The sequence below is a fragment of the Ciona intestinalis genome, unplaced genomic scaffold, assembly GCF_000224145.3.
Source record: "Ciona intestinalis unplaced genomic scaffold, KH HT000119.2, whole genome shotgun sequence".
In the NCBI taxonomy this organism is placed as follows: domain Eukaryota; kingdom Metazoa; phylum Chordata; class Ascidiacea; order Phlebobranchia; family Cionidae; genus Ciona; species Ciona intestinalis.
Genome location: NW_004190441.2, coordinates 137381 through 160283, shown reverse-complemented (window position 1 = coordinate 160283; position 22903 = coordinate 137381). Strand labels below are relative to the sequence as shown.

The window sequence follows — 22903 nt, the reverse complement described above, 5'->3', positions numbered from 1 at the left end:
AAAATTGTACTCGTGCGGCGGAATACGACAGACACGATGGAGATGATTTAACTGTAACATCGCTTCGACCATTGTACCATAATGAACAGACTACCACCAGTTTCACTTGTTTATATTTGTATTACATTCACTGCTCTACATCGCTCTTAAATCCAACTATAAGAAGAATCAACACAATGTTATGCTTTGCATATACTAGATGTAGGATATAGAAAACAATGAAGAGTAATAAACCGTGTTGGGTCCACATCATGACTGAATATCTTTGCATTCTTCGCTTGGTCCAAATTCACTGTGTTGCCCGGGCCTTGTCCTATGCTCACTTGCTCATGTAAAGTGCCCGGGTTTAAATCTCTAAGTGACTCTCTTGTGGAATGCAAAAGGTCTGTGAGTGTCAAGTCTATTTTTAATCGGTTGGTTATAATGAAACCCAAAGTACAATCCTCGTGCCTCCCAACATCTTCTGTAGTCTCCACCAGTTTTTCTCTTCCACACCACGGTTGCATTTTTAAGGCCAATGGTCTGGAAATACAACAACCAGCACCGCCGTGGGCAAACTGATATATCTCAGGACGACCACGATAGTTTGCTGTATATGATGGAACGCTTAGTTTACCAATGCAGATGTCTTGTGTCCAGTTATAACCATTAACAAGATTGACCAGACGTGGTGGATTGACGTAATTATCGTCGTCGAATCGGCACCACCACTTTTTACCGCTCGCCAAATACTTATCAAACACTGTTCCTGTTTTACAGCTTAGATGAGGTCGATTATACTCTTGTCCACAGTGTGTGTTGATAATATGACCCCCAGTTGTTTCATTCAGCTTATCGTCATCACCGTCTGTGAAAATATAAGTTTGTTTTCTCGCAAGATTGAACCAAGTCTGAACGATTGGAGCAACTCGGGATTCGTGAAATTTTCTACTTGTCCTTACGGTGATGTAAATATCATCCAGAGTTGATGGACCATCACTATTAGACACATGTACGTCGCGGTAAATCGCTTCTGTACAGTTAGTTGATATTCTCTTGCGAGTAGGGACAGGGCAGTTTAAATTTGCGGAATGATGGATGAGGACAACGGTTACACACGACATCCCGAACAAAACCATCACGTAACGTCGTAACATTGTAGCGTTCAGCTAAATGCAACCTGTAAACCAAATAATTAAGAAATTGAAACAATGTTGCTTTGTTGCAACTCGACGCCTAAAATGACGTCACATTACCAAACCACAATACTCCGTTAATCAATGTCAAGACTGCGGAAACGACTTATCTCATGGGAGACTATTCTCACAAAAACAAAAAGGAATAAAATACAGCAAGATATCATGAACTCTGTTTGGTTCTGGATATTTAAACAATTAGTAATACAGTAGATATAGCACCCCGCTGAAGCCTGTATACGAGGTCGGATCAACACGGAGTCATTTAACCCAACCAGCAATCCTGTATATTCAGTGGGGGCTATAGTTTCTTTTTTTATATACACACATAGACTAGATAAAAAGAAACACAAGTTTTCCACCTGCATAAGCTAAGCTTTCTTACATAAGTGTTTCTGCATAATATCCGTGTATGTTTCGCTAGTTGGCTAATTAATGCTGTGTTGCTCGCTACGTCTTGTGGAGTTATCAGGTTACTATTGTTTATTTATCACAATCTTGACAACCGGTGCCGGTGTGTTAGGACGGCGCAATATCACAACGAATATGCGTTTCCTCTAATTGTTGCAAGCGCCTGATGTAATAGCAATGCAAAATTGACACAACGTATACCACATGTGGTCGCCAACCAGCGGTTCGAATATTTGGTATTTATTTTGCCTTTTATAAAAGAAGTATTATTCAACTCTATTTTAAGCACTTTTAAAGCTGAAAAAATATTCTAAAATTTATGAATTTATTTACAACTTCTCGACGAAAAAGAATTATCTACATTGGCCCCACTAAACCAGAGTCGTAAAAACACCGAGTAGTCCAACTGCCGTCTGTGTGTGTTCAAAATAGAGCAAAAGCGGTGACTTTCGCAATGAATTTAAACGAACTTGTTGAGTTTTATTTGCGATTTCCTTTTGTGGAAAGGCGTAAAACAGCTTCTATTTACCTTACCAAACATTTTTTTGAAAAAACATATAAATTTACCCCCATTAAATGACTAAAATGTCACAAATCAACCGCTTCTAATTCCATTTTTTGACTTTTTTTGATACAGAAAACAAATAACACTTGTTTTTTACACTTTTTAACCTTTAAATTTGTTTTTGGACTAAAGTTTTTCTCTAATTTACCGAAAAACATGCATTTTCTCTATACCTACTGTGTTATTTTGGACCCAAATTGCCGTTCAATTTGTCTTTTACGTAACAATGGGTTGGACTACTCGGTATTTCTATGGCTCTGCACTAAACAGTCTCTATAACTTTGGCCACTACGTGCTCAAGAATCATGTTCGTTCTGAATTCGTATTTTAGATTTTTTTTAGTTCGAAGAAGCATTGAGACAAGAGTGGACATTTAGAAAGTAAAATGTATTGTAATTTGTAAGTTAACGCGTGTGGGTATTCTGGTACAACTCGAATAATTGAAGGTAAAATAATTTGTTGGGGTTTATGTTTACTACAACATTAAGCTAAGATAATGATTTTACACAAATATTTTGAGTAAATTAGTTCATACAGTCCATACTATCAACACATTTTACAAAAAACTTCCGTTTGTTAATGTATTAGCTGATAGATCTGCTTTATTTTTCGATATATATTTATTCTGATTTTGTATAAAACCCAGTTTCACTTTTATATTTTGTTCACCTAATATTAGATTTGTAATATGTTTATAACATGTTTGTTTATTGTTGTCGTAACTCATTGTACAAGTTCTGTGTCGTCGGTACTTCCTGGAGATGTAAGCCAACCACTTGAAGTGTTATTGGACCAAGCTGTGTCGCTGTACCATGAAGAGAAGTGGCCACAGTCGGTGAACATGTTTGAAAAAGCGCTCGTTAATTACAAGATGTCCAAACATGCTGCTGTTGCTTGCATCGGGAAATGTAAGACAGCAAATATTTTTAAAGAGATAAATGAAGATCTAACTGACTTTCCTTTGCTGAAAGCTGTTGGTGATTTGGTTGCCCAAGCCAGTTGCATTAAGATATGCAGTGAGGAACATCCTTTTGGTGATTTCAACAAAAGAGCTCTTCGTTGGGATATAGCACGAGATTTAGAGCTTCGTAAACCTTATAATTACTTGCAGTTCGCTTATTATAAAATGAACAAGATTAAGAAGGCTTGCCAAGCTGTGTATACTTACCATCAAGTCCACACAGAGAATCAAGACACAATCGCTAACATCGAGTTTTACAAAACACTGCCCGATGTTCAAGATAGTTATTTCACGGATCTTGAGGCTGATGCTTCGTATAATCTTTTTATTGAAGCTGCTGCAGCTTACGATGACAAGAAATATGAAGTGGTCGTCGATAAAATTGAAAAATGTCTCGTTTCATTTTTCAAAGCGGTCACAGATTGTGAGTCGCTGTGTTTTAAACCAGTTGAACTCATAACCTTTCAAAGATTCATGAAAGCAATAATAGACCAGCACCATGGACAAGTGAAATGTTGTCTAGAATGTGAACATAAACTCAGTCCAGTTCTTTTTGGTCGGAAAGTTGAACATTTTGTTGCGAAATGTTTTTCTTATCTTCAGTTTGCGTATTTTTCACTTGGCAAGTGGGAGATGGCTGTTCCTGCAGCTGCTTCTGTTCTTCTGTTGAATCCTAATGATAAAGACGCACAAAATAACCTGGATTATTATGAAAGCAAGGCTGAGGAACGAAGGTTGGTTCGAGATATTCATTTCCAGCCAAGAGCCGATGCTGTGAAGTTCTTCACAGAGAAGCAAAAGAAAGTTAAATTTGTTGAAGAAGCCGAACTCATGTTTGGTGAAATACCATACCAGTCATTAGGGGTGCATGAGGAAAATATAAAGTCAAATAATCAAGAGAATCTTATTCAACAGTTAACTGAACAGGTTACCGTTGCAATTGGTAACAGATTAAGGGGAGAAGAGAATGCTTAGTAGAATGGAACATTGGGCACGGGTTTTCTGGTCAGTTTCAACACATAGCAGCCCATATATAATATGACTCACTCACTCACAATTGTCTTTATTTTAAATATTTCGGTTTAACAACTAAAACCATCTACAGTGGTGATGCTAGTTTAAATTTAAAGTATGTTGCACAAACCTAACTTTTAGTTTTAAACCAAAATCTTTAAAAATAAAGACAATTGTGTCATACCATACCGTACATAATAGAGCTGTTGTGTATTGAAAGTAATCAATAGACTTTATTACAAATTGCGCTTCAATTTGATTGTTTCAATTTTTAAGTTCTATCTCATAAACATGACCTGTATGCTGTATAAGGTTACGACGTTCATTCCAGATTCTAAATGTTGTCTAGAATGTGGTACATGTGAATAAACGAATGTGAACTTATCTTTTTTTGTAACTCATGGTGTCACTATTAGAAATTGCGTTTAAGTTACACCAGTTTCAGTGAAATCTTTCAATCATGTTTTTTTTATTCTAGTTTACTGATGCAATAAACTAGAAACAGAATTTTGCATAACATGCCAGTATTATGTTTTACTTATTTTGCAGTAACTTTGTAGCACAGTGTATGTAATATATAATATAATCTATTTAGATAATTTTTTACTAAATTATTCCCAAAACAGATTTTTTTAAAAGTTTTTTTAAACTGTCTTTATATTTTGCTAAACTAACATCCCTGTATTTTTCAAGCGATTGTTAATTTTAAAGTTAGGAAAAAATGCCGAGAGTAAAACGTAGTCGCAAACCACCACCGGATGGCTGGGAGTTGATTGAGCCAACGTTGGACGAACTCGATCAAAAGATGCGAGAAGCGGAGTCCGAGTCACATGACGGGAAGAGGAAGGTTGAGACGCTGTGGCCGATATTTAAGATTCATCATCAGAAGACACGATATATTTACGATCTGTTCTATAAACGTAAAGCAATCAGTCGCGAGTTGTATGATTTCTGTCTCAAGGAGTCGATTGCGGATAAAAACCTCATCGCAAAGTGGAAAAAGCAAGGATACGAAAACCTGTGTTGCCTCAGGTGTATACAAGCAAGGGATACAAACTTTGGCACCAACTGTATTTGTAGGGTTCCTAAATCGAAGTTAGAAGCGGGGAAGGTTGTTGAATGTGTGCATTGTGGGTGTAGGGGTTGCTCGGGGTGAAAGAGGGTGCTCGATGTTGGAATCCAAATGCAGAAATTAAAAGCTGAATTGTATGACTCTACGATGTGATCTGATACAGTCCATACATTACAGTGCAAATATACATGCAGCTCAATTGTCTTGTTTCAAATGTTTTGGATTAAAAACTTTAACCACCCTCAATAATGCCAGCAGTTTTTATGTTTCACTTGAATTTTAACTTATGATGGTTTAGAGACAATAATGTCATATATAGGAGTTGTTATATTTGTAATGCAAAATATGCAACAGACCAGATATGTTGTGTTTTCTGCATCCAATATAGCTACAAACAATCCCGTGTTATGGCAGAAGCACAGAAGGTATCGGTGTCCATGTCACAGTTAAGTGTAGATACTTGTCACATTTCCTGTGTTCATCTCAAACATTGACATCACATGTTGGTGTTGCCTCGTGTTAGTAAGTTAAACAAACTTTTGCTTTGTTTTAATTTGGAACAACTTTTGCCTAATTTTAAAAATTTGGTTAGAACTTGCAATGTGTAATTTTGTTAAAACTGTTTCTTTGTGTGTTTCTAAAAATGTTTAAATTTAAACATTTTCCTCCTTACCGTAGATTACAAACTTTTATAACAACAAAGTTGCTTTAAATATGAAACTAGAAAAGAACAGAAAGTGTAAATACGAAGGGAAACTGCATGTGTGAAGAAAGTGAAAGAAATTTCATTAAAATCGCTAAAAAGTTCATTGAAATAAAATAAGTTCATTGGAGCAATCAGCTTGTTAAACAGAGCTAAAGTAATCCTTGAGAGGAGCGAATATGTGTTTGATGACGGGGACGCTCCATGATTTACCGAGGATACGAAGACGGCCCGTGCGTGGTAGGTTGCAAACATCAGTGTAGTGGTCAGGGAAGCCAAACACCCTGGGTTGGAGAAAGGGGTTAAATATGTTGTTGTTGCCAGGTATGTGTATTATAAGTGTGAATGAGGTCTTCCAGTGTTTTGTTGTGGGCAGCAACAGTCGTTATAACACAGGTATTCTGTTTCATACACCTCGTGCCCATTTACGAGTTACCATGTATATAACTTATTTATCCTCGCATGGCGGGGCAACGACAGTCGTTATAACACGGGTGTTCTGTTCCATACACCTCATGCCCGCTTCAGAGCTACCACATATTTAAATAACTTTTTATTCTTGAGTGGCAGGCAACGACAGTCAATACACCAAGCTAATGAATAAGAAAACTTTATGCAAGCCTACAGTCCCCCACCTTATGAATAAGAAAACTTTATGCAAGCCTACAGTCCCCCACCTTTCTATTTCAGTTATCCACAAACAGTCATGTTGATCCCGTTGTTGAATGACAAGTGAGTTGCTGGTCAAGCCACCACTTCCATGCCCCCCCCTCACTGATTGTAACTTTGTTGTGATCGTACGTAACTTATCAGTGGTTGCTTTCCTCCCGGGTTCAAGGCACTCCTCTAATGTGAGTTTGTGAGCTTTGGTTGCCACCATTGGTCTGCAGGTTTAAATAGTGATTCTATAGGCGTCAAGTTTGTTTAATTTTAAAAAACACCTTTAAAATTAAAAACCATCTCCCAGTGATCAAACATAGGGAACCATTGAAATTTGGCTTAAAAATCTTTCAAAAATAACTCAACAAAAATTTGCACTTAAAAATATTAGTAAGAAAAAAATGTACACAATGCGAAAAAAAAACTTTCCTTTGTGGTGAACTTACCTCCTCATCCCAGGCAAGTTACCCCAGAAACATCGTGGTCGGTGGGCAGGGGAGACTTCCTTAGCATCAAGAACTATTGGATTCCTCTGTATGTATTAAAAAGACATTACTTAGATATCGGCCATATATGTCTAAATATATATCCACATTAAAAATCGAAGAAATTCTCTGTATATACAAAGTAAAAATAACTCCACATAAAAGTTGGTATTACTCCAGATGGTAAATAATTTTGCCTCCAAATTCTTTGGTAAAATCTTCCACAGATCCTTTGTAAATAATACTACCAAATTAAACCTAAAAAACTGAGCCAAAAATCGGGTGAAACTTATACTCTGCGTAAAATACTTCTAACCTGGGCAGTACTTACTTGCAAGTAATGTGAGATAGTTTGACGTGAGCTTTGGTCCATACAAACAACATTCTCAAACAACCAGAACAATGATCTGCCCTCCTTTGCTGCCAATACTTTACATGTGTTCAATATACGAAGGTATTCAAAGAACAAATGCCCAGACCCCTTGTCTAAAAATACATAATATTATGACTTGGGCAAGACACCTAACGGCAATTGCTTCAACCCAGTGGTCACTAATGAGTTGTCTAAATTATCAGCCATACAAAAAACAATCACCCACAAAGTTACATACGTGGTAACTCGTAGGCGGGGCACGGGGTGTATTACTTATGTACCACACCAAGCGGGGCAACAACAGCCGTTATAACATGACTGACTAGGAGCAATTGCCATTACTACTCTACTAATGTATCAGTACATGAAACCCAACCATTGCAGACTTCATGTTACCTACCCACCTGACCAGATTCCCTTCCTTGCTGGGTTAACAATGGATAAATCATTACATGGACTTCCGCCAATAACGAGATCAAAGGGACCCCAATCACTCAGCTGAAAGTAAGTTGGATATTTCAATATAAATATAATAGAATACACATATGATACATTAATATTCTCTTTCAAAGATTGAAATTCCATGTTTTATCTTTGTGGTAATTTCCAACAAACTAAATTGAAAATCTGTAGTTTATGCAACAAGTTTAGAGAATTTGGCAATAACTTACTCGTGCTTCTAAAACAGAAGTACTTACAGTCATTTGCTGTTATATTTCTATTGAAACCCCCTCACCATCTTATCCGTTATCTCGCACACGTCCCCCACATGCTTAACCACACGTGGATGACGTATCTCGGACACACAAATCGCTTCGTGGTCGATTTCCGACGCAAAATAAACTTTAACCTCGATTCCCAACTGCTTCAAACTCACAAATCCTGGTAAAATTAAATATTGTGTTTTAATCTGACTTATATGTACATGAAGAGTGAAATACCTCGACTAACATAGTGACGTGTAGGAACTACAACACAAAACCTCTATCTTATTACTTTGTTAGACGTAGGCACCAAACCTGGGGTGGTAAGGTAGAAGGACCAACCCTGGAATTTTCTGCACTTTATTTATAAGTAAACTTTACGACCAATTTGGTATAAGTTGGCACCTATGGTTTATAATATTATTAATCGTAAACCAGATATGCGACAAGCATGTTCATTCAACAGTATTGACCTGTAGCGATCCCATCAAATAATGAAAGAACTCGAATCGGTTTCCTTTCCCACGCTGGTGGGGACTTTGGTAGGGAGACAATCTAAACATAAAGTGGGAAGCTATGATTTTAAATCTACTACAAATAACATCCAGTGAAACATTTAATCTTGAGAATATTAACAAACATATTAAAGTATTAAATACATTTCATAGGCGCCATACCTGGGGTGGCAGGGTAGGCAGGCCAACCCTGGAATTTTCTGCACTGCATTAATCAGCAAACATTACTACCAAGTTTTTTGTTTCACAGGATTGTGTGTCTAACTATCCCTGCCTCCCCAGTGTTTATAAAGTTTGTCGCTGCATTCCAATCCTTCCATGACAGATAGCGAGTTGAACACTTCACAAGCAGCTTATACAAGTAGTATCCTCACCTCATATTCGACTTCCCCAACGCTAACAAACTTACTCAGCCGATTATGCCAGTTGTCGCGACGATGTAACAACCCTTTCTCAGTTGCCACACAAAGGTAACAACTCCAAGGTGATTGGTGCAACACCTAGTGTTCAAACACAATATAACATTTATATTAACCTAAAAACAATCACCCACAAAGTTACAAACTCGGTAATTCGTAAGCGGGACGGGGTGTATGAAACAGAACATCTGTGTTATAACGACTTTCGTCACTTAAGATTTTAGTGCGTTTCCTCATTTACTTACAGTTTTTGTCGTACCTTCGCCCATCATCAGCTCCAAACAAATGAAGCAAAAACTTCTGAATATTGAAAAATATTAACAAAGAAATTATTAGGAATACCGTAGTAGTTGTATGAAACATGGGTGTTCTGGTCAGTTTTAACACAAACATAGCAGCCTATATTTATAAGTTTCTTCATTTTCAAACGATTCAGTTTAAAACGAAAACTATCTTTAGTGATGTTGGAAGTTAACGATGGTTTAAAATGAAGACAATTGTGTCGTATATATAAATATGGGCTGCTATGTTTGTATTCAAACTGATAACATAATCTATTTATTGTTTCAAATACATAATAGTTTAACATAACAGAGGTTGAATCAACATCAAAACCATCATCAGTGGTGTGGAAGTTAATGGTGTACCATATGTAATGAAACACCACACCTGCAGCAACTCTGGTTGTCACATAAGAATATTCGCTTTCCACCCCCACACACACAGCAATAACACGAGTAACCGCTGTCATCCAGCAAGTAACAACTCTCACGGTAATCCACCTGATAAAATGTTAAATAGTAGTTTCAGATGCAATATTGTAAGCTATTTTTTATTTATTCTCTGTATTTATAAATGGCTGACAATTTGGACAACCCATTAGTGACCACTTGGTTGTAGCAATTGTCGTTTAGTGTCTTGCTCAAGGACACATACGCCCACAATGGTAGCAGCGACAAGCCTTGAACCCATTACCTCTAGGTTAGAGGCGGACACTGTGCCAGATAAAATATTTAGTCCATTTAGTAAACATTGCAACACACACTATAACATTTTTACGTTAACTTAGCTTTTACATATAAACCATTAAATCGCGAAACAATTATTGGTGATTACTCAGGATTTAACACACGAGGTAAACATTTGTTTAAAGTACGAGACCATGAACATTCACCTCGCACATCTGACACAATCCACCAACAAACATGGGGTGTTGCGTGGATACTTCAAGGTTGCCGCATCCCAAGCAAGTGTTCGCAATGTCCAACAACCCTTCCCTAACCTGGGGGGGTAACTGGGACTATTGAGTGACCGGGTTGTCTTAGGTGTGATGTGGTATTTTTTTATTAATCTGGGGTGACATTGTTAAAATACAGTTACACTCATAGTTGTCAAATATAGAGAACCTCATTGATTAATGTGGTGAATGCAATATACTTTGGCTCTGCTTGTTTGTATAGACACCTAACAGCAGGGTAAAATCTGGGGTGGACACGAATACATCCTTAAGACTAGATTAAAATTAACTTAAGACTAGATTTTAATCTAATTTTTTTGATTTTATTTTAGGATGAATGAGAATTATTTTGAAGCCACGAACCTTCATGAAGACTTCACTTCTCTGTTTGGTGAAATCCTGGCAGTTCATCTCAGGTTTGCTGATGGTTGTTTTAACTTTCTTCTCAGGTGAGCCGTTCAATTCACTTTGTTTCACTCCCTTCATGTTCCGCTTCTGATCATCTGCAAACAAAATAATTTAATCACAGAAAAAAAATATAATGTTACAATCTCCCACAAAGTTACATACGTGGTAACTCGTAAGCGGGCACAAGGTGTATGAAACAGAACACCCGTGTTATAACAACTGTCGTTGCCCCGCTATGCGAGGATAAATAAGTTACATACATGGTAACTTGTAAGCGGGCACGAGGTGTATGAAACAGAACAACCGTGTTATAACGACTGTCGCTGCCTCGCCATGCGAGGATAAATAAGTTACATACATGGTAACTTGTAAGCGGGCACGAGGTGTATGAAACAGAACAACCATGTTATAACGACTGTCGTTGCCCCGCCATGCGAGGATGAATAAGTTACATCATCCATTTAAACATCGCCATATTTAGAACACCTGTATAACCCTTCGGCAAGATTGAAAGATAACCTTCGGGATAAAACTTCTCTTTTGCCCAAGTGATTCCACTTGCATTTGATTCGAGGGTTTTCCCTGATGATAAAAGTAAGTTAAATACTTGGTGGCATTAACCCCACGTTCCATGACATGCCTTACTGTAGGACCTCACTCATATAGAATAGAAGTAACTAATATGAATCCCATTCATTTAAAACATGTTTTGTTCTATTCTAATAATTGTTTAACTTTTATTTCTGGTCTGTAGCTTGAATGGTTGATCTGGTATTCTGATGTTGGCCAGCCACGCAAATAAGCGAACCAACCAAACACAACCCACCAACCTGATCTGTGAGCAGCTTCCTTTATTGCTAAATCAACAGCAAGATTATACGATCTGTTCCTGTTGTACGACTTCTCTTTAAAGTAAGCGTTAAAGTCATGGAGGTACGCCATGTCATCAACCTTCGTCTGAAATACAAACAGTGTTGTGGTTCATGTGGTTGCACCCTATGTGTTGGGGTGAGGGGCAAGCTATAATCACCTATTACATTAAAAGACTGATAGTTTTAAACGAATGCAACAAAAATTAAAATACAATGAATATTATTTTAAATATACATCTTATAGTAAAATAATTTGTGATAATTTATCATAATCGGAGCAATAATTCAAGATACTGTCACCAGCTTATAGTTATGTAAATTATTTTATGATTATGCAGAATCAATCAAATAGTGGAAGAATAAATGAATATAACTTATTCAACAACAGTGGTTATAACACGGGTGTTCTGTTTTATACGTGCCATGCCCACTTGTTTAATGAATAATGTATATCATCTTTAATCCATAGGAATCATTCAAACCTCTGTAAATTTCTCGTCACCAAACCACTTGATCCATCTCGTTGGGTCATCAGGGGGGTCGATCGGGCCACTGAGTTCCCCCGTGTTCGCGATACGACCCGGCCACCAACCGAACCCACGACACTTACCCCACACTAACTGCATTAAGCATGGGTTAAATGTAACTTATTATCCTTGCAAATTTAGCTACGCAAATATAAACACTTGTAATTAATATAGCCATCTTTATATTAATATTAAGTATCAAAGTTTCATACCAGAAGAGCCAAAATGTCTATATTACAATATGCCTGGTAGCAGATGCAACAGAAATGTTACGTTAAGAGAATGAACTCCAAAAACATACTTTTTTAATTTATAAATTAAAAATATAAAATTAAAAATACATTAATTATCAATATTAAAAGATATAATCAAAAATATCAAATTCAAATTTTCATTAATGTCCACAAGCTTTGCTTTATACATGTCTGTCAGTTAAGCCAAATCTCACCAAATCCTCCCGTGGTATGATTCTCCTTGGTGGAACAAATTTCACATCTTCGGGTGAAGGTTTTGTTTTATATTGTTGTTTAGGATCTTTTTCATTTTCGTGGGGTCTAAATTATATTGATTGAAAGTATGAATGATTGAATTTTACTTGCTTTTTCCTTGCGTGATGGTGCAACGACAGTTGTTATAACACGGATGTTCTGTTTCATACACCTTGTGCCCGCTTACAAGTTACCACGTATGTAACTTATTTATCCTCGCACGGCGGGGCAATGACAGTAGTTTTAACACGGATGTTCTGTTTCATACACCTCGTGCCCGCTTACAAGTTACCACGTATGTAACTTTGTGGGTGATTGTTTTTTCATGTATGGGTGACAATTTAGACAACCCATTAGAAACCACTGGGTTGAAGCAATTGCCGTTAAGTGTCTTGTCCAAGGACAAATTCGCCCACAGTTGTAGCAGCATTAAGCCTTGAACCCATAATCTCTAGGTTAAAGGGGGAAGCTCAATACCACGGCACTGGACAAACTTTTCATAGTTTACATTAGTTTGCTGTTACAGTGGTAGCATGTGGGTTCGAATGGCAGTTGTTGTTTTTACAGCTTATGCTTGTTAAGAGGGATTGTTGTTTTCAATGCAGTTTGTACAATAAGGAGGGACAGGTGTTGGCTCAATTGCATCAAAGTTTACTCTATTCATTGCTATCATGACAACACTTGAAGTTTTGTGGTCCAACTATATGAATTAATTTATCCTCGCATGGTGGTGCAGCCAGTTACCACATACCTAACTTTGTCGGTGATTGTTTTATCACTGTCTAACTCCGTTCCATGCACAAATACACAGGTCTGCAACACGTTTCACTCACCCCTTCCCACCCGACCCCGCTTCAAAATACTTCGGTTTCCTCCTGGCTCGCTTATCCATCGACCACATTTCCTCTGCAATCCAAATCTTATGCTGTTCTGCAAAGTATGAGCATGCGGCAATCACGAGTTAACCACGTGCTAACAAACCAGCTGATAGGCCAACACGTGCGCATGTGCAGTGAAGCGTTTTCTAGTAAACAAATGGAATGACGAAATTTAATTCAGTTTCATGTTCGTCCGTTTTACGTTTTAACGATTATTTATTATGACGGTTGGATTTAAATTTTAAGTTATATGAACCCTCATTACTACATTGAAACACGAGGTATTTAGGTCGTTTAAATGTCGTTTTAGATAGGTCATTACCCGGCCAAGGTTTCGTAATAGTTTGCGGGTTTAAACGGCTCAATAAAAGTTGGGCAATCCCGTCCGTATTTCGCAATCGGCTGCCCCACGTTATAGCAGCGTGCACGACGCGTGAGAGCAGCCACGTGCGAAGTTCTGCTGTTTGCTTAGACCCCTTTACTATGGTTGAAGACACACACGGTCTTTCGCAACACCATGCAATGTAAGCGCCTTCTCTCGATTTGTTTGTACAAGCTCATCCTCCGTTTAAAAGTCCTTCGTTAGCACCATGTGTGCGCGGTGGGGTTTAAATGGCCGGCCGGTTTAGAGAGAGACCGTAAAAGTTACGAAGAAATAAGTTAGCACTAAATTACGAAACCGTGCGGCGAATGCAGCAGTACGTGTTAGTTAGTTTTGCAAGTATGTCGGGGAACGGTTCGGTGCGAAACCATGGTCACTACCATGAGACTGAAGCCGATGGTATTGAAAGGAGGGAACAATTGAAAAGTGGGCGGCAATCAATTCCCTTCTATCGCCGTCATAGCTCGGTGTCGTATTCGTTTCAAGGCGATCCGCATTCCCTAAGTAATTATTCAAGAAGTTACAAACCAGAGTTTCTTAAAGTTGGCGATTATGGAAGCATTCAAACGCCATCACACCAACACGGTACAGATGTCGAAGAAGTTTTGGTCCTCACTAGCACCGAAGTTTTTGACGACGAAGCAGATTCGGTTGCAGAGTTCACTTTGCCCGTCCAGGTGCGTTGTATTATATTACAAGGATGTAACGGTCACGCCTTTTACCGAATGAGTTTGTACTTTTTATAAGTTTGTAAGTTTTGTATTTCTGTTTTACCATAAACGTGTTATAACGACTGTAGTTTTACCGTTATATCCCGTCTTTGGTGTTTTAAACCAATCCTATCTTCATATGGGACATAGTCGTGTAAAACGCCACATAACAACGACTGTGTTATATTATTGTTTAATGGTTTATGACTTAATCCATGCCGACCGCTAATATTTATCAAGTAATTATTTATTAGGGTGCAAACACAGATGAGAAGCCTGTTTCAACGGAGAAACTTTACTTTGGGTTTACAATTCGTAAACTGAAAGTATTTCTTTCCCTTGTGTTGCTGTCAATCACAGAAATCCTTGGGTATTCAGCAATTGCTACGTTTTTCCCAGTGGTGGTGAGTAGCATGTTATGGGTTTAAGGCTCGTTGTGGGCGTATGTGTCCTTAGGCAAACACTTAACAGCAATTGCTCCAACCCAGTGGTCAATAATAGGTTGTCCAAAAATAGTCAGCCATACAGAAAAACAATCACCCACAAAGTTACATACAAGGTAACTCGTAAGTGGGCACGAGGTGTATGAAACAGAACACCCGTGTTATAACCACTGTCGCTTATTTATTCATCCATTTTAAGCATTACTTTGCAATTCTTTAATTATCGCTTCTATTTTCTACTACTATGGCTAAAGGTCAGCAAACTCTTGTTTGTTCTTGCGCTCCTATACAAACTAGTTGTTCAAACATTGCTATCACATCCTATCTGTATAAACAGGCAGCGGATAAAGGTTTAAGCCCGGGTGAGATCGGGCTGGTGTTTGCTTCTTATTCAATTGCTGGAATAGTTGCGGCGTTGATCGCTGGAAGTCTTGTAAGTTTTACTTGTCTTTATATTGTGATTTACAATTTCATTTTAATGATATTCGCTACCATTGTAATATCTACAAATTATTGCAATGTGTTTCAATTCCACTTAAAGCTATAATTGACAAATTTCCAAATTGAAATCATTTAAATTTATTTAATATATATATACTGTGTAAGTGGTGCACTATTGGGTTACAGGGAAAAACCTGGCTTAAATACCAGGTCCTTGACAAGGGCCTCACCCATATAGAATAAAAAGTTTGTGCCACATTAAACAGGACCGACACTTAATGGCATGCCCGGATATCTCTTTCGGTGTTACATCATAATTTATACGTTCCTAATACCCCCAACAACATCCCTTGTTCATTTCAACCAATCAACCATATTCTTAATTAATCAAATCAAATCAAATATTTTTAAATTCATTTTCTTCATTTGTCCACAGCTTGTAAAGATCGGAACAAAGTTTTGCGTTTTGGCCGGAATGTTTTTCAACGCTGGAGCTTTAATTTGCTTTGGGTGAGTTATGGATGGTTTACTCTGTTTGTAAAACATCAGTTTTAAAAATCCAAAGTATATCAATAACAACGTTTAAAAGGCTAAAGTGTATCTAAAACACGGTTGTGCAACATCGGTCTGTCCAATTTTTTCTTTCATAAATTATAAAATAATATAACTTGTGCCGGTATTTTTAACACAATAAAATATGCTATACCTACATAGAAACCTTATTGATTGATTCTCACCAGATTTCTTGACCAAACTGCTTTGCTTCCCTTCTATGCGTTAAGTATTGCAAGTCGTGGTTTGATGGGCTTTGGTTGTAACCTCGCGTACACGGCCATGTACGCCATCATTTTCCAGGAATTTGAGGATCGTTCTATCACAGTGGTTGGGATGTCCGAGACATTAGTCAGCATTGGTGGGATGATGGGACCTCTCGTGGGAGGGGCATTGTACCAGGTGTGTAGGGTTGGATGGAACTAACCAGATGGTTACGGGTTCAAGGCTCCTCGCTGCTACCATTGTGGGCATATGTGTCCTTGGGCAAGACACTTAACTGTAATTGCATTCAACCTAAAGGCCCCTAATGGGTTGTCCATATTGTCAGCCATACATTAAAAACACACTTATAATCAACTACCCACAAAGTTAGATATGTGATGTCTTTTAAATCCATGTCAATTGACTGGGTTTAAAAAGTTACAGTCCTATTTATGAATTTTATAAATTAACAATTTGTTATATTTTGTTCAATACTTCAGTAGTGGCCATCCAATAAAACAATCTTGTTTCTATTAGTGATATACCAACATAATTGATTCCAATCTAACTTTCTTTATATTTAGTATGGTGGATACGCGACCCCCTTCATTGTGTTGAGTTCGTTACAATTTGTGTTAATGGTCGTGTGTTGGTATCTGCTACCTTATTCACCAGGTATATATTACATTGTTGTTACTTAGTATTCTAACCTATTAGTCATGTTGTAAATGAAATTTACATACAATATATGAACCTGGTTTTCCATGGCAAATTAAGAGTAAAACAGATTACAAATATCCATTCAAAACGCTATGAGTTTATCCATGTTCGCCTAAATTATAAAAGTAACCGAACAATTTTGGTTTACTTACTAGTGGTGTGGGCGAATTTATAAAACATAGACTGCCACGCAGCCATCCTCTGTTAGGATATTGGTCCGCTCTGGTAAGTGAACCAAAACTATACAATCCTTTTTATAATGTAGATACATACATATATATGCGTAGTGTTTTGAATATTTATTCATAGTAAACATATACAATCGTCCACACAAACACATTCTAAATAGCCAAGTTCTAATAGTCAGTAGAACTTCAAAAATAAATTATAATTGAAAAATATTTTGAATGAACTTCCACTTTTCCAGCCGACTCCAACGTAGCGACGGTTTCTCCGTTCCAACTATTAAAACACTCGAGTGCAGTGATCGCAACCTTGGATATCATCATCATGTTCACCCTCAGCAGTTTCTTTGCTTCAAACCTGGATACCTTCCTTAATGATGAGGTGAGTGGGGTGGTTTATTATAGTAACATTGGTATTTTGTTTGTTTTTTCTTGGTATTTTTCATATTTATTTTCGCATGGGGCAATGACAGTTGTTATCGGTACCTTGTATGCAACAATTGTCTCCCACCTGCCATGGCACTCATAAAATTGTTGGCAACCAATTCATAAAAATTATTTATTTAAACTTTTGCAGTTTGACATGTCTCCAGTTATTGTTGGAGTTACGATGTTGATTGGAAGTTTATGTTATGGCATCACCTCGCCAATATGGGGATATATTGCTGATAGATGGTAAGTTGTATGCAGGTAGTTATAATAGTTTTGTATGTTTCCTTCGGCAAGAATATAACAGACAATGATCCAACCCTGTGGTCACTTATGGGTTGTATCACCCTGGGTGTTAGGGTAAAGGCACACTTCAGGACTGTAGAACCTCACCCATATAAAATAGAATGTGCATATACAATGTTGGGGTAATGGGCCAACTCTGGTCTAAATCCCAGGTCCCATGGCGTGCTTCACTGTAGTACCTCACCCATATAGAACAAAACAATACGTTGTATGGGTTAGCTGTGAAATAGACAGCAAAAGATTTATAAACATTAGATTATTGGTAGCCTTATGCAAGAATTATAACTTCAATATTTATAGGAAGAAAAACTTTTTGATGGAGATTGGGACTTTGGGGGAATTTGTGGCTATGGTTCTTATTGGGCCGGCATTATTGCTCAAGTCATGGTTTGGAATCGAGAAACAAACCCTACCATTGTTGTACGCAGCTATATGTGTGAAGGGAAGCTTTACAGGAGCGGCGCTTATGCCAACGTTCACCGATATGGTGGATGCTGCAAGGTTCATTTAATTGGTGTATGCTAAATATAAATATGAAATGATTTTTACAATATTAATGTTATTCAACTTTGTTTAATGCTATTCTGCAACCTTACAATGTAAGTGTAGTATTTGTATGCACAAGGATAATGTGTAGTAAAAAATCATATTAAAATAATTGAAGTTAGTTATTGTATAATAATTAGCCGAACATTATTATTTGTTTTTGTAAACTTTTAACAAATTTACGTCTATTTTTTTGTTGCAGTGAATTAAAAGTCCAAGAAAGTCTTCTTGCGCAATATGGGATGGTGTCAGGGTTGTGGAACACAGCGTTCTCCCTGGGTGATATATCAGGTCCCCTGCTTGGGGGGTTGCTTGTCGGGAAGTTTGGGTTCGAAAACACGGCAGCAATTTTAGGATTGTGTTGCTTGGGATTGGTAAGTAATATTAGAATGTAACTTATTTGTCTTTGCCTGGTGGGGCAACAAGCGTCTAATAACACGGGTGTTCTGTTTTATACACCTTGTGATCGCTTACGAGTTACCATGTATGTAACTTATTTATCCTCGCATGACGGGGCACTGGCAGTCATTATAACACGGGTGTTCTGTTTCATACACCTCGTGGCCGTTTACGAGTTACCACGTATGTAACTTTGTGGGTGATTCTTTTTTTTGATTATTATTGTATGGTTGACAATTTAGATATAAGGTATAAGGTACCACTGGGGTGGCACGCTTACCAGATTATAATTACCTTACTTTATACATTTTGACAGATGGTCATTAAAATAAGTGAAAGAATAATACGAAGGTGTTGTTGCAAACCAACCATCGTGGAATCCAACAGCGAATATGAAAGTTTGCTTCCCAACGCTCCGGATGTATAATGGCATCAACAACATTAAACAACTGTGATCCGGTATTGCAATATCTTTGTTTATTTAAACAAGCAAAGATTGTTTTCAACAATATTGAAGGGTATACAAGGATTTTAACTATTCTGCACTTAACAATTCATTGTTTGCGAGGTGTAAAACAGAACACTCGTGTTATAACGACTGATGTTGACCCGCCATGCGAGAATATATAAGTTACGTACGTAGCAACTCGTAAGCGGGCACGAGGTGTATAAAACAGAACACCTGTGTTATAACGACTGTCGTTGCCCCGCCATGCGAGAATAAATAAGTTATGTACATAGCAACTCGTAAGCGGGCACGAGGTGTATAAAACAGAACACCTGTGTTATAACGACTGTTGTTGCTCCGCTATGCGAGGACAAATAAATTATGTATTGTCTTTAAAAGTTTTAAAGTTGTGCAACGTAAAATGCAAAATGTTCGGTTCAAACGATTTATTACTTAATGCACAATTTCTTTATCAACCAATACCTCTATAAATATGTTTACACTTTTAACGGTTCTGGTACAATTATTGCTAAGGTTCGTGCTGATTGAGTTTTATTCCTGTACGTAATAGAGTAAGGTGCATAGTTATTGTTCTATGCACTATTCTCTTAGACCAAATCCGTTATTTTACTTTTGTGTTGGTAAAAAAGGTATTTTTGGGGTCGTATTTAGTTGGTGATTTGCACTTAACTAGCAAAATACATTACTGGTTTCCATTAATGCTGTATAAAACTATTCACTGTATATGTAGTCAATTAGATATTGTGAGTTAAACCCATTGTTTATTACCATAGTAAGCGAAAGCCAAACCCAGCAATATGATTGAAGATGTAAAAGCAGAAACAAACTGAGCAATTGTACATGTATAAGCGTGAACGTATGTGCAAATATACTTATATATAAAGCATGAACATGACTTATTCAGGTCCAATGTCCATCTTGACCCATTGAGCACGCTGGGTTATACGGCCGACCACTACCAGGCTTCATGTCACTCCAATACTTGGGACATGTTTTGGTTTTAATATTAGATAGCCCACTGTATTGAAGGTAGCCGAGGGGTGGGCACATGTCTTGTGCGGGTGGATTCCTCTTCCTTTCTGGTGCAAGCTCGTGAGCGATTGCCCTAATATGGTGAGGTTCCATACCACAACAACCACCTATATAACGCACCCCAAGATTGTATGCTGCCCGAGTAAACTTGTGGACCTCAAACCTTGTTGCTGTGCGTGGGTCTAAAGCTAGGGGGGTTTCGGGAAGATCCAGATATCCCATCTTGGTGTTCTCAACCTCCGGACACCTCCAACCTAGTGGTTGGCACATCAGTGGTGTCGATAAGCCTTCACCATCCAAAGCATCCTTCATTATCTTCAAAGTTTTTAAGCAGGTGTCGAAATCAAACAGGCAGTTGATACCAATGATATCAGCACCAGATTTTGCCATCCTGATCGCACATTCTTCCACAGAAACATCATTATGGTCACCTAGTGGACCAAGGGCCATTGTACAAGCAATAGGTATGTTCGCACGTTTCATTACGTCAACACATATCTCAATTTCTTCAACGCATCTGAAGAACTCAGCCAACACAAAATCAACTTTGTATTTAATAAACACATCAAGTTGAGCCTTGAATTCCAATCTGGTCTTTTCGAAATCTCTTTCTTTGAGAAAGAAATACAGGGGACAATCCGCCACAAACTAAAACCTCTCCTTCACTCGCAACTTCGTGCGCAAGTTTGCAAGCAGCCTCGTTGATTGCCGCTGTTGTATACGATACGGTTTCTTCCCCGCCCGCTCCTCTTTTAATCATCCCATCGGAGCAATAAAAGCACGGGGTTTGTATAACATCAGCCCCAGCTCTAACGTATTCACGAAGCAGTTGCTTCACGGCGTCGGGGTAGATCAAAACAGATTCGGGCGTCCACGGTCCAGCCCTGCAGTAACCTCTTTTTTCCAATGTCATACACATGCTACCATCGCCTACTATGGGACCTTGTTTAAGCCGATCCAAAACACCCTGTTTTTTCTTTGTGTCCCCGTCCATGTTCAGTTTACTGCAATGTTTATTCTTCAGAACAAAACACAAACAACACAATGTTTATGCTGTTGCAAGCGTAAACGGAAGTCGTCTTGGAGGCATTTCAGAATTGACTTTACATTGCATAACAAGGAACCGTGTACATTATACTTGAACGTGATTACGATATACAATGGGACAATGTGTGTGTAAATCGCAAGTAAATATTTAAATAAATGGTAAAATTACTGTTTAAAGTAGTTTAAAAGAGTGCACGAGCAAATGTAGTTTTGTGCAGTTTTATATGATGTCTATGAATATGTTTTGCCGAGTAATCGGTGAAGCGGAACGAAATAAATTCGCGGTTTCGTTAAAATTATTTACGAGTTCTAGAATTCTAAGATATTGAAAACAAGTTTATTCATTTGGGTGACTTATGGTCTAATTTATTGAGAAATACGTTTAACTTATGGTGATAGTAAACAATCCTCCTTGGCTCCAACACGGTGTTTGTTTGGATGCAACAGCCACGCTTTTTAACCGACGCTATTTCGGATTCATTTTATCCATGGCGTGCTGTTTGGCGCCTGTCGTTTTGCTGCTAATTCTCTTCTCGTTGGTTCTAAAATACCATGATCTTCGCTATCATAGGACAACACTAAAAGGAGGGATGGAGGGACAGAGGGACGGAGGGAAGGAGGGAAAATACCGTTACTAAAAGGAGGGAAGGAAGCAAAATGGAGGGACGGAGGAAAACAATAATTCCTTTGCTTAAACTGGTGGAGGGACGAAGGGAAACTATTTTTTACCCAAAATAAGGGAGGGATGGTAGGGAAATGGTGGAGGGACAGAGGAAAATGGTGGAGGAACGGAGGGAAACTAATTTTTTACCTAAAATAAGTGGAGGAACGTAGGGAAACTGGTGAAGGGACGGAGGGAAACTAATTTTTACCAAAATAAGTGAAGGGACGGTAGGGAAACTGGTGGAGGGACGGAGGGAAACTATTTTTCGCCCAAAAAAAAGGGAGGGATGGTAGGGAAATGGTGGAGGGACAGAGGGAAATGGTGAAGGAACGGAGGGAAACTAATTTTTACCTAAAATAAGTGGAGGAACGGAGGGAAACTTGTAGAGGGACGAAGGGAAACTAATTTTTACCTGAAATAAGTGGAGGGACGGTAGGGAAACTGGTGGAGGGAAGGAGGGAAACTAATTTTTACCTGAAATAAGTGGAGGGACGGTAGGGAAACTGGTGGAGGGACGGAGGGAAACTAATTTTTACCGAAAATAAGTGGAGGGACGGTAGGGAAACTGGTGGAGGGACGGAGGGAAACTAATTTTTAGCCCAAAATAAGTGGAGGGACGGTAGGGAAATGGTGGAGGGACGGTAGGGAAATGGTGAAGGAACGGAGGAAAACTATTTTTGCCTAAAAAAAGTGGAGGAACGGTAGGGAAACTGGTGTAGGGACGAAGGGAAACTAATTTTTCGCCTAAAATAAGTGGAGGGACGGTAGGGAAACTGGTGGAGGGAAGGAGGGAAACTAATTTTTCGCCTGAAATAAGTGGAGGGACGGTAGGGAAACTGGTGGAGGGACGGAGGGAAACTAATTTTTACCGAAAATAAGTGGAGGAACAGAGGGAAACTGGTAGAGG

At 38.2% G+C, this 22903-nt stretch overlaps 5 protein-coding genes, 1 long non-coding RNA gene and 1 pseudogene across 11 annotated transcripts; 4 read left to right on the top strand and 3 right to left on the bottom strand.

Moving 5' to 3' along the window:
- Positions 1–96: 96 nt before the first annotated feature.
- LOC778626 (Fringe) lies at positions 97–1953 on the bottom strand. Of its 3 annotated transcripts, none has more exons than XM_018815911.2 (2): positions 1538–1953; positions 97–1159 (listed from the first exon to the last, which is right to left on the bottom strand). In XM_018815911.2, the coding sequence occupies exon 2, from the start codon at positions 1134–1136 to the stop codon at positions 180–182; it is 957 nt and encodes a 318-aa protein (XP_018671456.1). In that variant the 5' UTR covers positions 1137–1159; positions 1538–1953; the 3' UTR covers positions 97–179.
- A 488-nt stretch (positions 1954–2441) lies between these two features.
- LOC100180600 (cartilage-associated protein) lies at positions 2442–4819 on the top strand. The gene has a single exon (XM_002129570.5). The coding sequence runs from the start codon at positions 2840–2842 to the stop codon at positions 4085–4087; it is 1248 nt and encodes a 415-aa protein (XP_002129606.1). The 5' UTR covers positions 2442–2839; the 3' UTR covers positions 4088–4819.
- Positions 4104–5877, top strand: LOC100177488 (protein BUD31 homolog). Its single transcript, XM_004227168.4, has one exon. It carries the CDS (start codon positions 4848–4850, stop codon positions 5280–5282), a length of 435 nt encoding a protein of 144 aa, XP_004227216.1. The 5' UTR covers positions 4104–4847; the 3' UTR covers positions 5283–5877.
- A 166-nt stretch (positions 5878–6043) lies between these two features.
- Positions 6044–14069, bottom strand: LOC100179842 (DNA (cytosine-5)-methyltransferase 3A-like). The gene is made up of 18 exons (XM_026838821.1): positions 13790–14069; positions 13423–13519; positions 12550–12655; positions 12057–12194; positions 11533–11659; positions 11189–11284; positions 10658–10797; positions 10232–10339; positions 9727–9839; positions 9303–9357; positions 9013–9138; positions 8597–8678; positions 8156–8301; positions 7824–7917; positions 7378–7532; positions 7008–7093; positions 6579–6785; positions 6044–6185 (listed from the first exon to the last, which is right to left on the bottom strand). Exons 2-18 carry the CDS (start codon positions 13488–13490, stop codon positions 6044–6046), a joined length of 1989 nt encoding a protein of 662 aa, XP_026694622.1. The 5' UTR covers positions 13491–13519; positions 13790–14069.
- LOC108950356 lies at positions 6666–12270 on the top strand. Of its 3 annotated transcripts, XR_003396881.1 has the most exons (9): positions 6666–6752; positions 7021–7095; positions 7804–7923; positions 8889–9122; positions 9652–9830; positions 10627–10743; positions 11184–11296; positions 11457–11614; positions 12044–12270. It is a non-coding gene; the product is annotated as an uncharacterized LOC108950356 (long non-coding RNA). The 3 variants fall into 3 exon arrangements; XR_003396882.1 differs by lacking the exons at positions 6666–6752; positions 7021–7095 and adding an exon at positions 7409–7500; XR_001975200.2 differs by lacking the exons at positions 6666–6752; positions 7021–7095; positions 7804–7923 and adding an exon at positions 8171–8304.
- LOC100182175 (MFS-type transporter SLC18B1-like) lies at positions 14068–19952 on the top strand. Its single transcript, XM_002123364.5, has 11 exons — positions 14068–14526; positions 14814–14963; positions 15340–15435; positions 15880–15953; positions 16184–16397; positions 16784–16874; positions 17347–17486; positions 17682–17779; positions 18140–18340; positions 18588–18759; positions 19101–19952. The coding sequence occupies exons 1-11, from the start codon at positions 14158–14160 to the stop codon at positions 19209–19211; spliced, it is 1716 nt and encodes a 571-aa protein (XP_002123400.4). The 5' UTR covers positions 14068–14157; the 3' UTR covers positions 19212–19952.
- A 40-nt stretch (positions 19953–19992) lies between these two features.
- On the bottom strand, positions 19993–21301 carry LOC104266620 (annotated as a pseudogene). Its single transcript, XR_001975199.2, has one exon. The product of XR_001975199.2 is annotated as a betaine--homocysteine S-methyltransferase 1 pseudogene (transcript).
- Positions 21302–22903: the final 1602 nt, after the last annotated feature.

Coding starts and splice junctions, on each gene's coding strand:
- LOC100180600 (XM_002129570.5), top strand. CDS start 2,840: ATGTTTATAACATGTTTGTTTATTGTTGTCGTAACTCATTGTACAAGT.
- LOC100177488 (XM_004227168.4), top strand. CDS start 4,848: ATGCCGAGAGTAAAACGTAGTCGCAAACCACCACCGGATGGCTGGGAG.
- LOC100182175 (XM_002123364.5), top strand. CDS start 14,158: ATGCAGCAGTACGTGTTAGTTAGTTTTGCAAGTATGTCGGGGAACGGT. Junction 14,527..14,813: donor AGTTCACTTTGCCCGTCCAG/GTGCGTTGTATT, acceptor ATTATTTATTAG/GGTGCAAACACAGATGAGAA. Junction 14,964..15,339: donor CTACGTTTTTCCCAGTGGTG/GTGAGTAGCATG, acceptor CTGTATAAACAG/GCAGCGGATAAAGGTTTAAG.
- LOC778626 (XM_018815911.2), bottom strand. CDS start 1,136: ATGTTACGACGTTACGTGATGGTTTTGTTCGGGATGTCGTGTGTAACC.
- LOC100179842 (XM_026838821.1), bottom strand. CDS start 13,490: ATGTGGTCGATGGATAAGCGAGCCAGGAGGAAACCGAAGTATTTTGAA. Junction 9,358..9,726: donor GACAACCAGAGTTGCTGCAG/GTGTGGTGTTTC, acceptor TTCAATATTCAG/AAGTTTTTGCTTCATTTGTT. Junction 7,094..7,377: donor CTATCTCACATTACTTGCAA/GTAAGTACTGCC, acceptor TAATACATACAG/AGGAATCCAATAGTTCTTGA.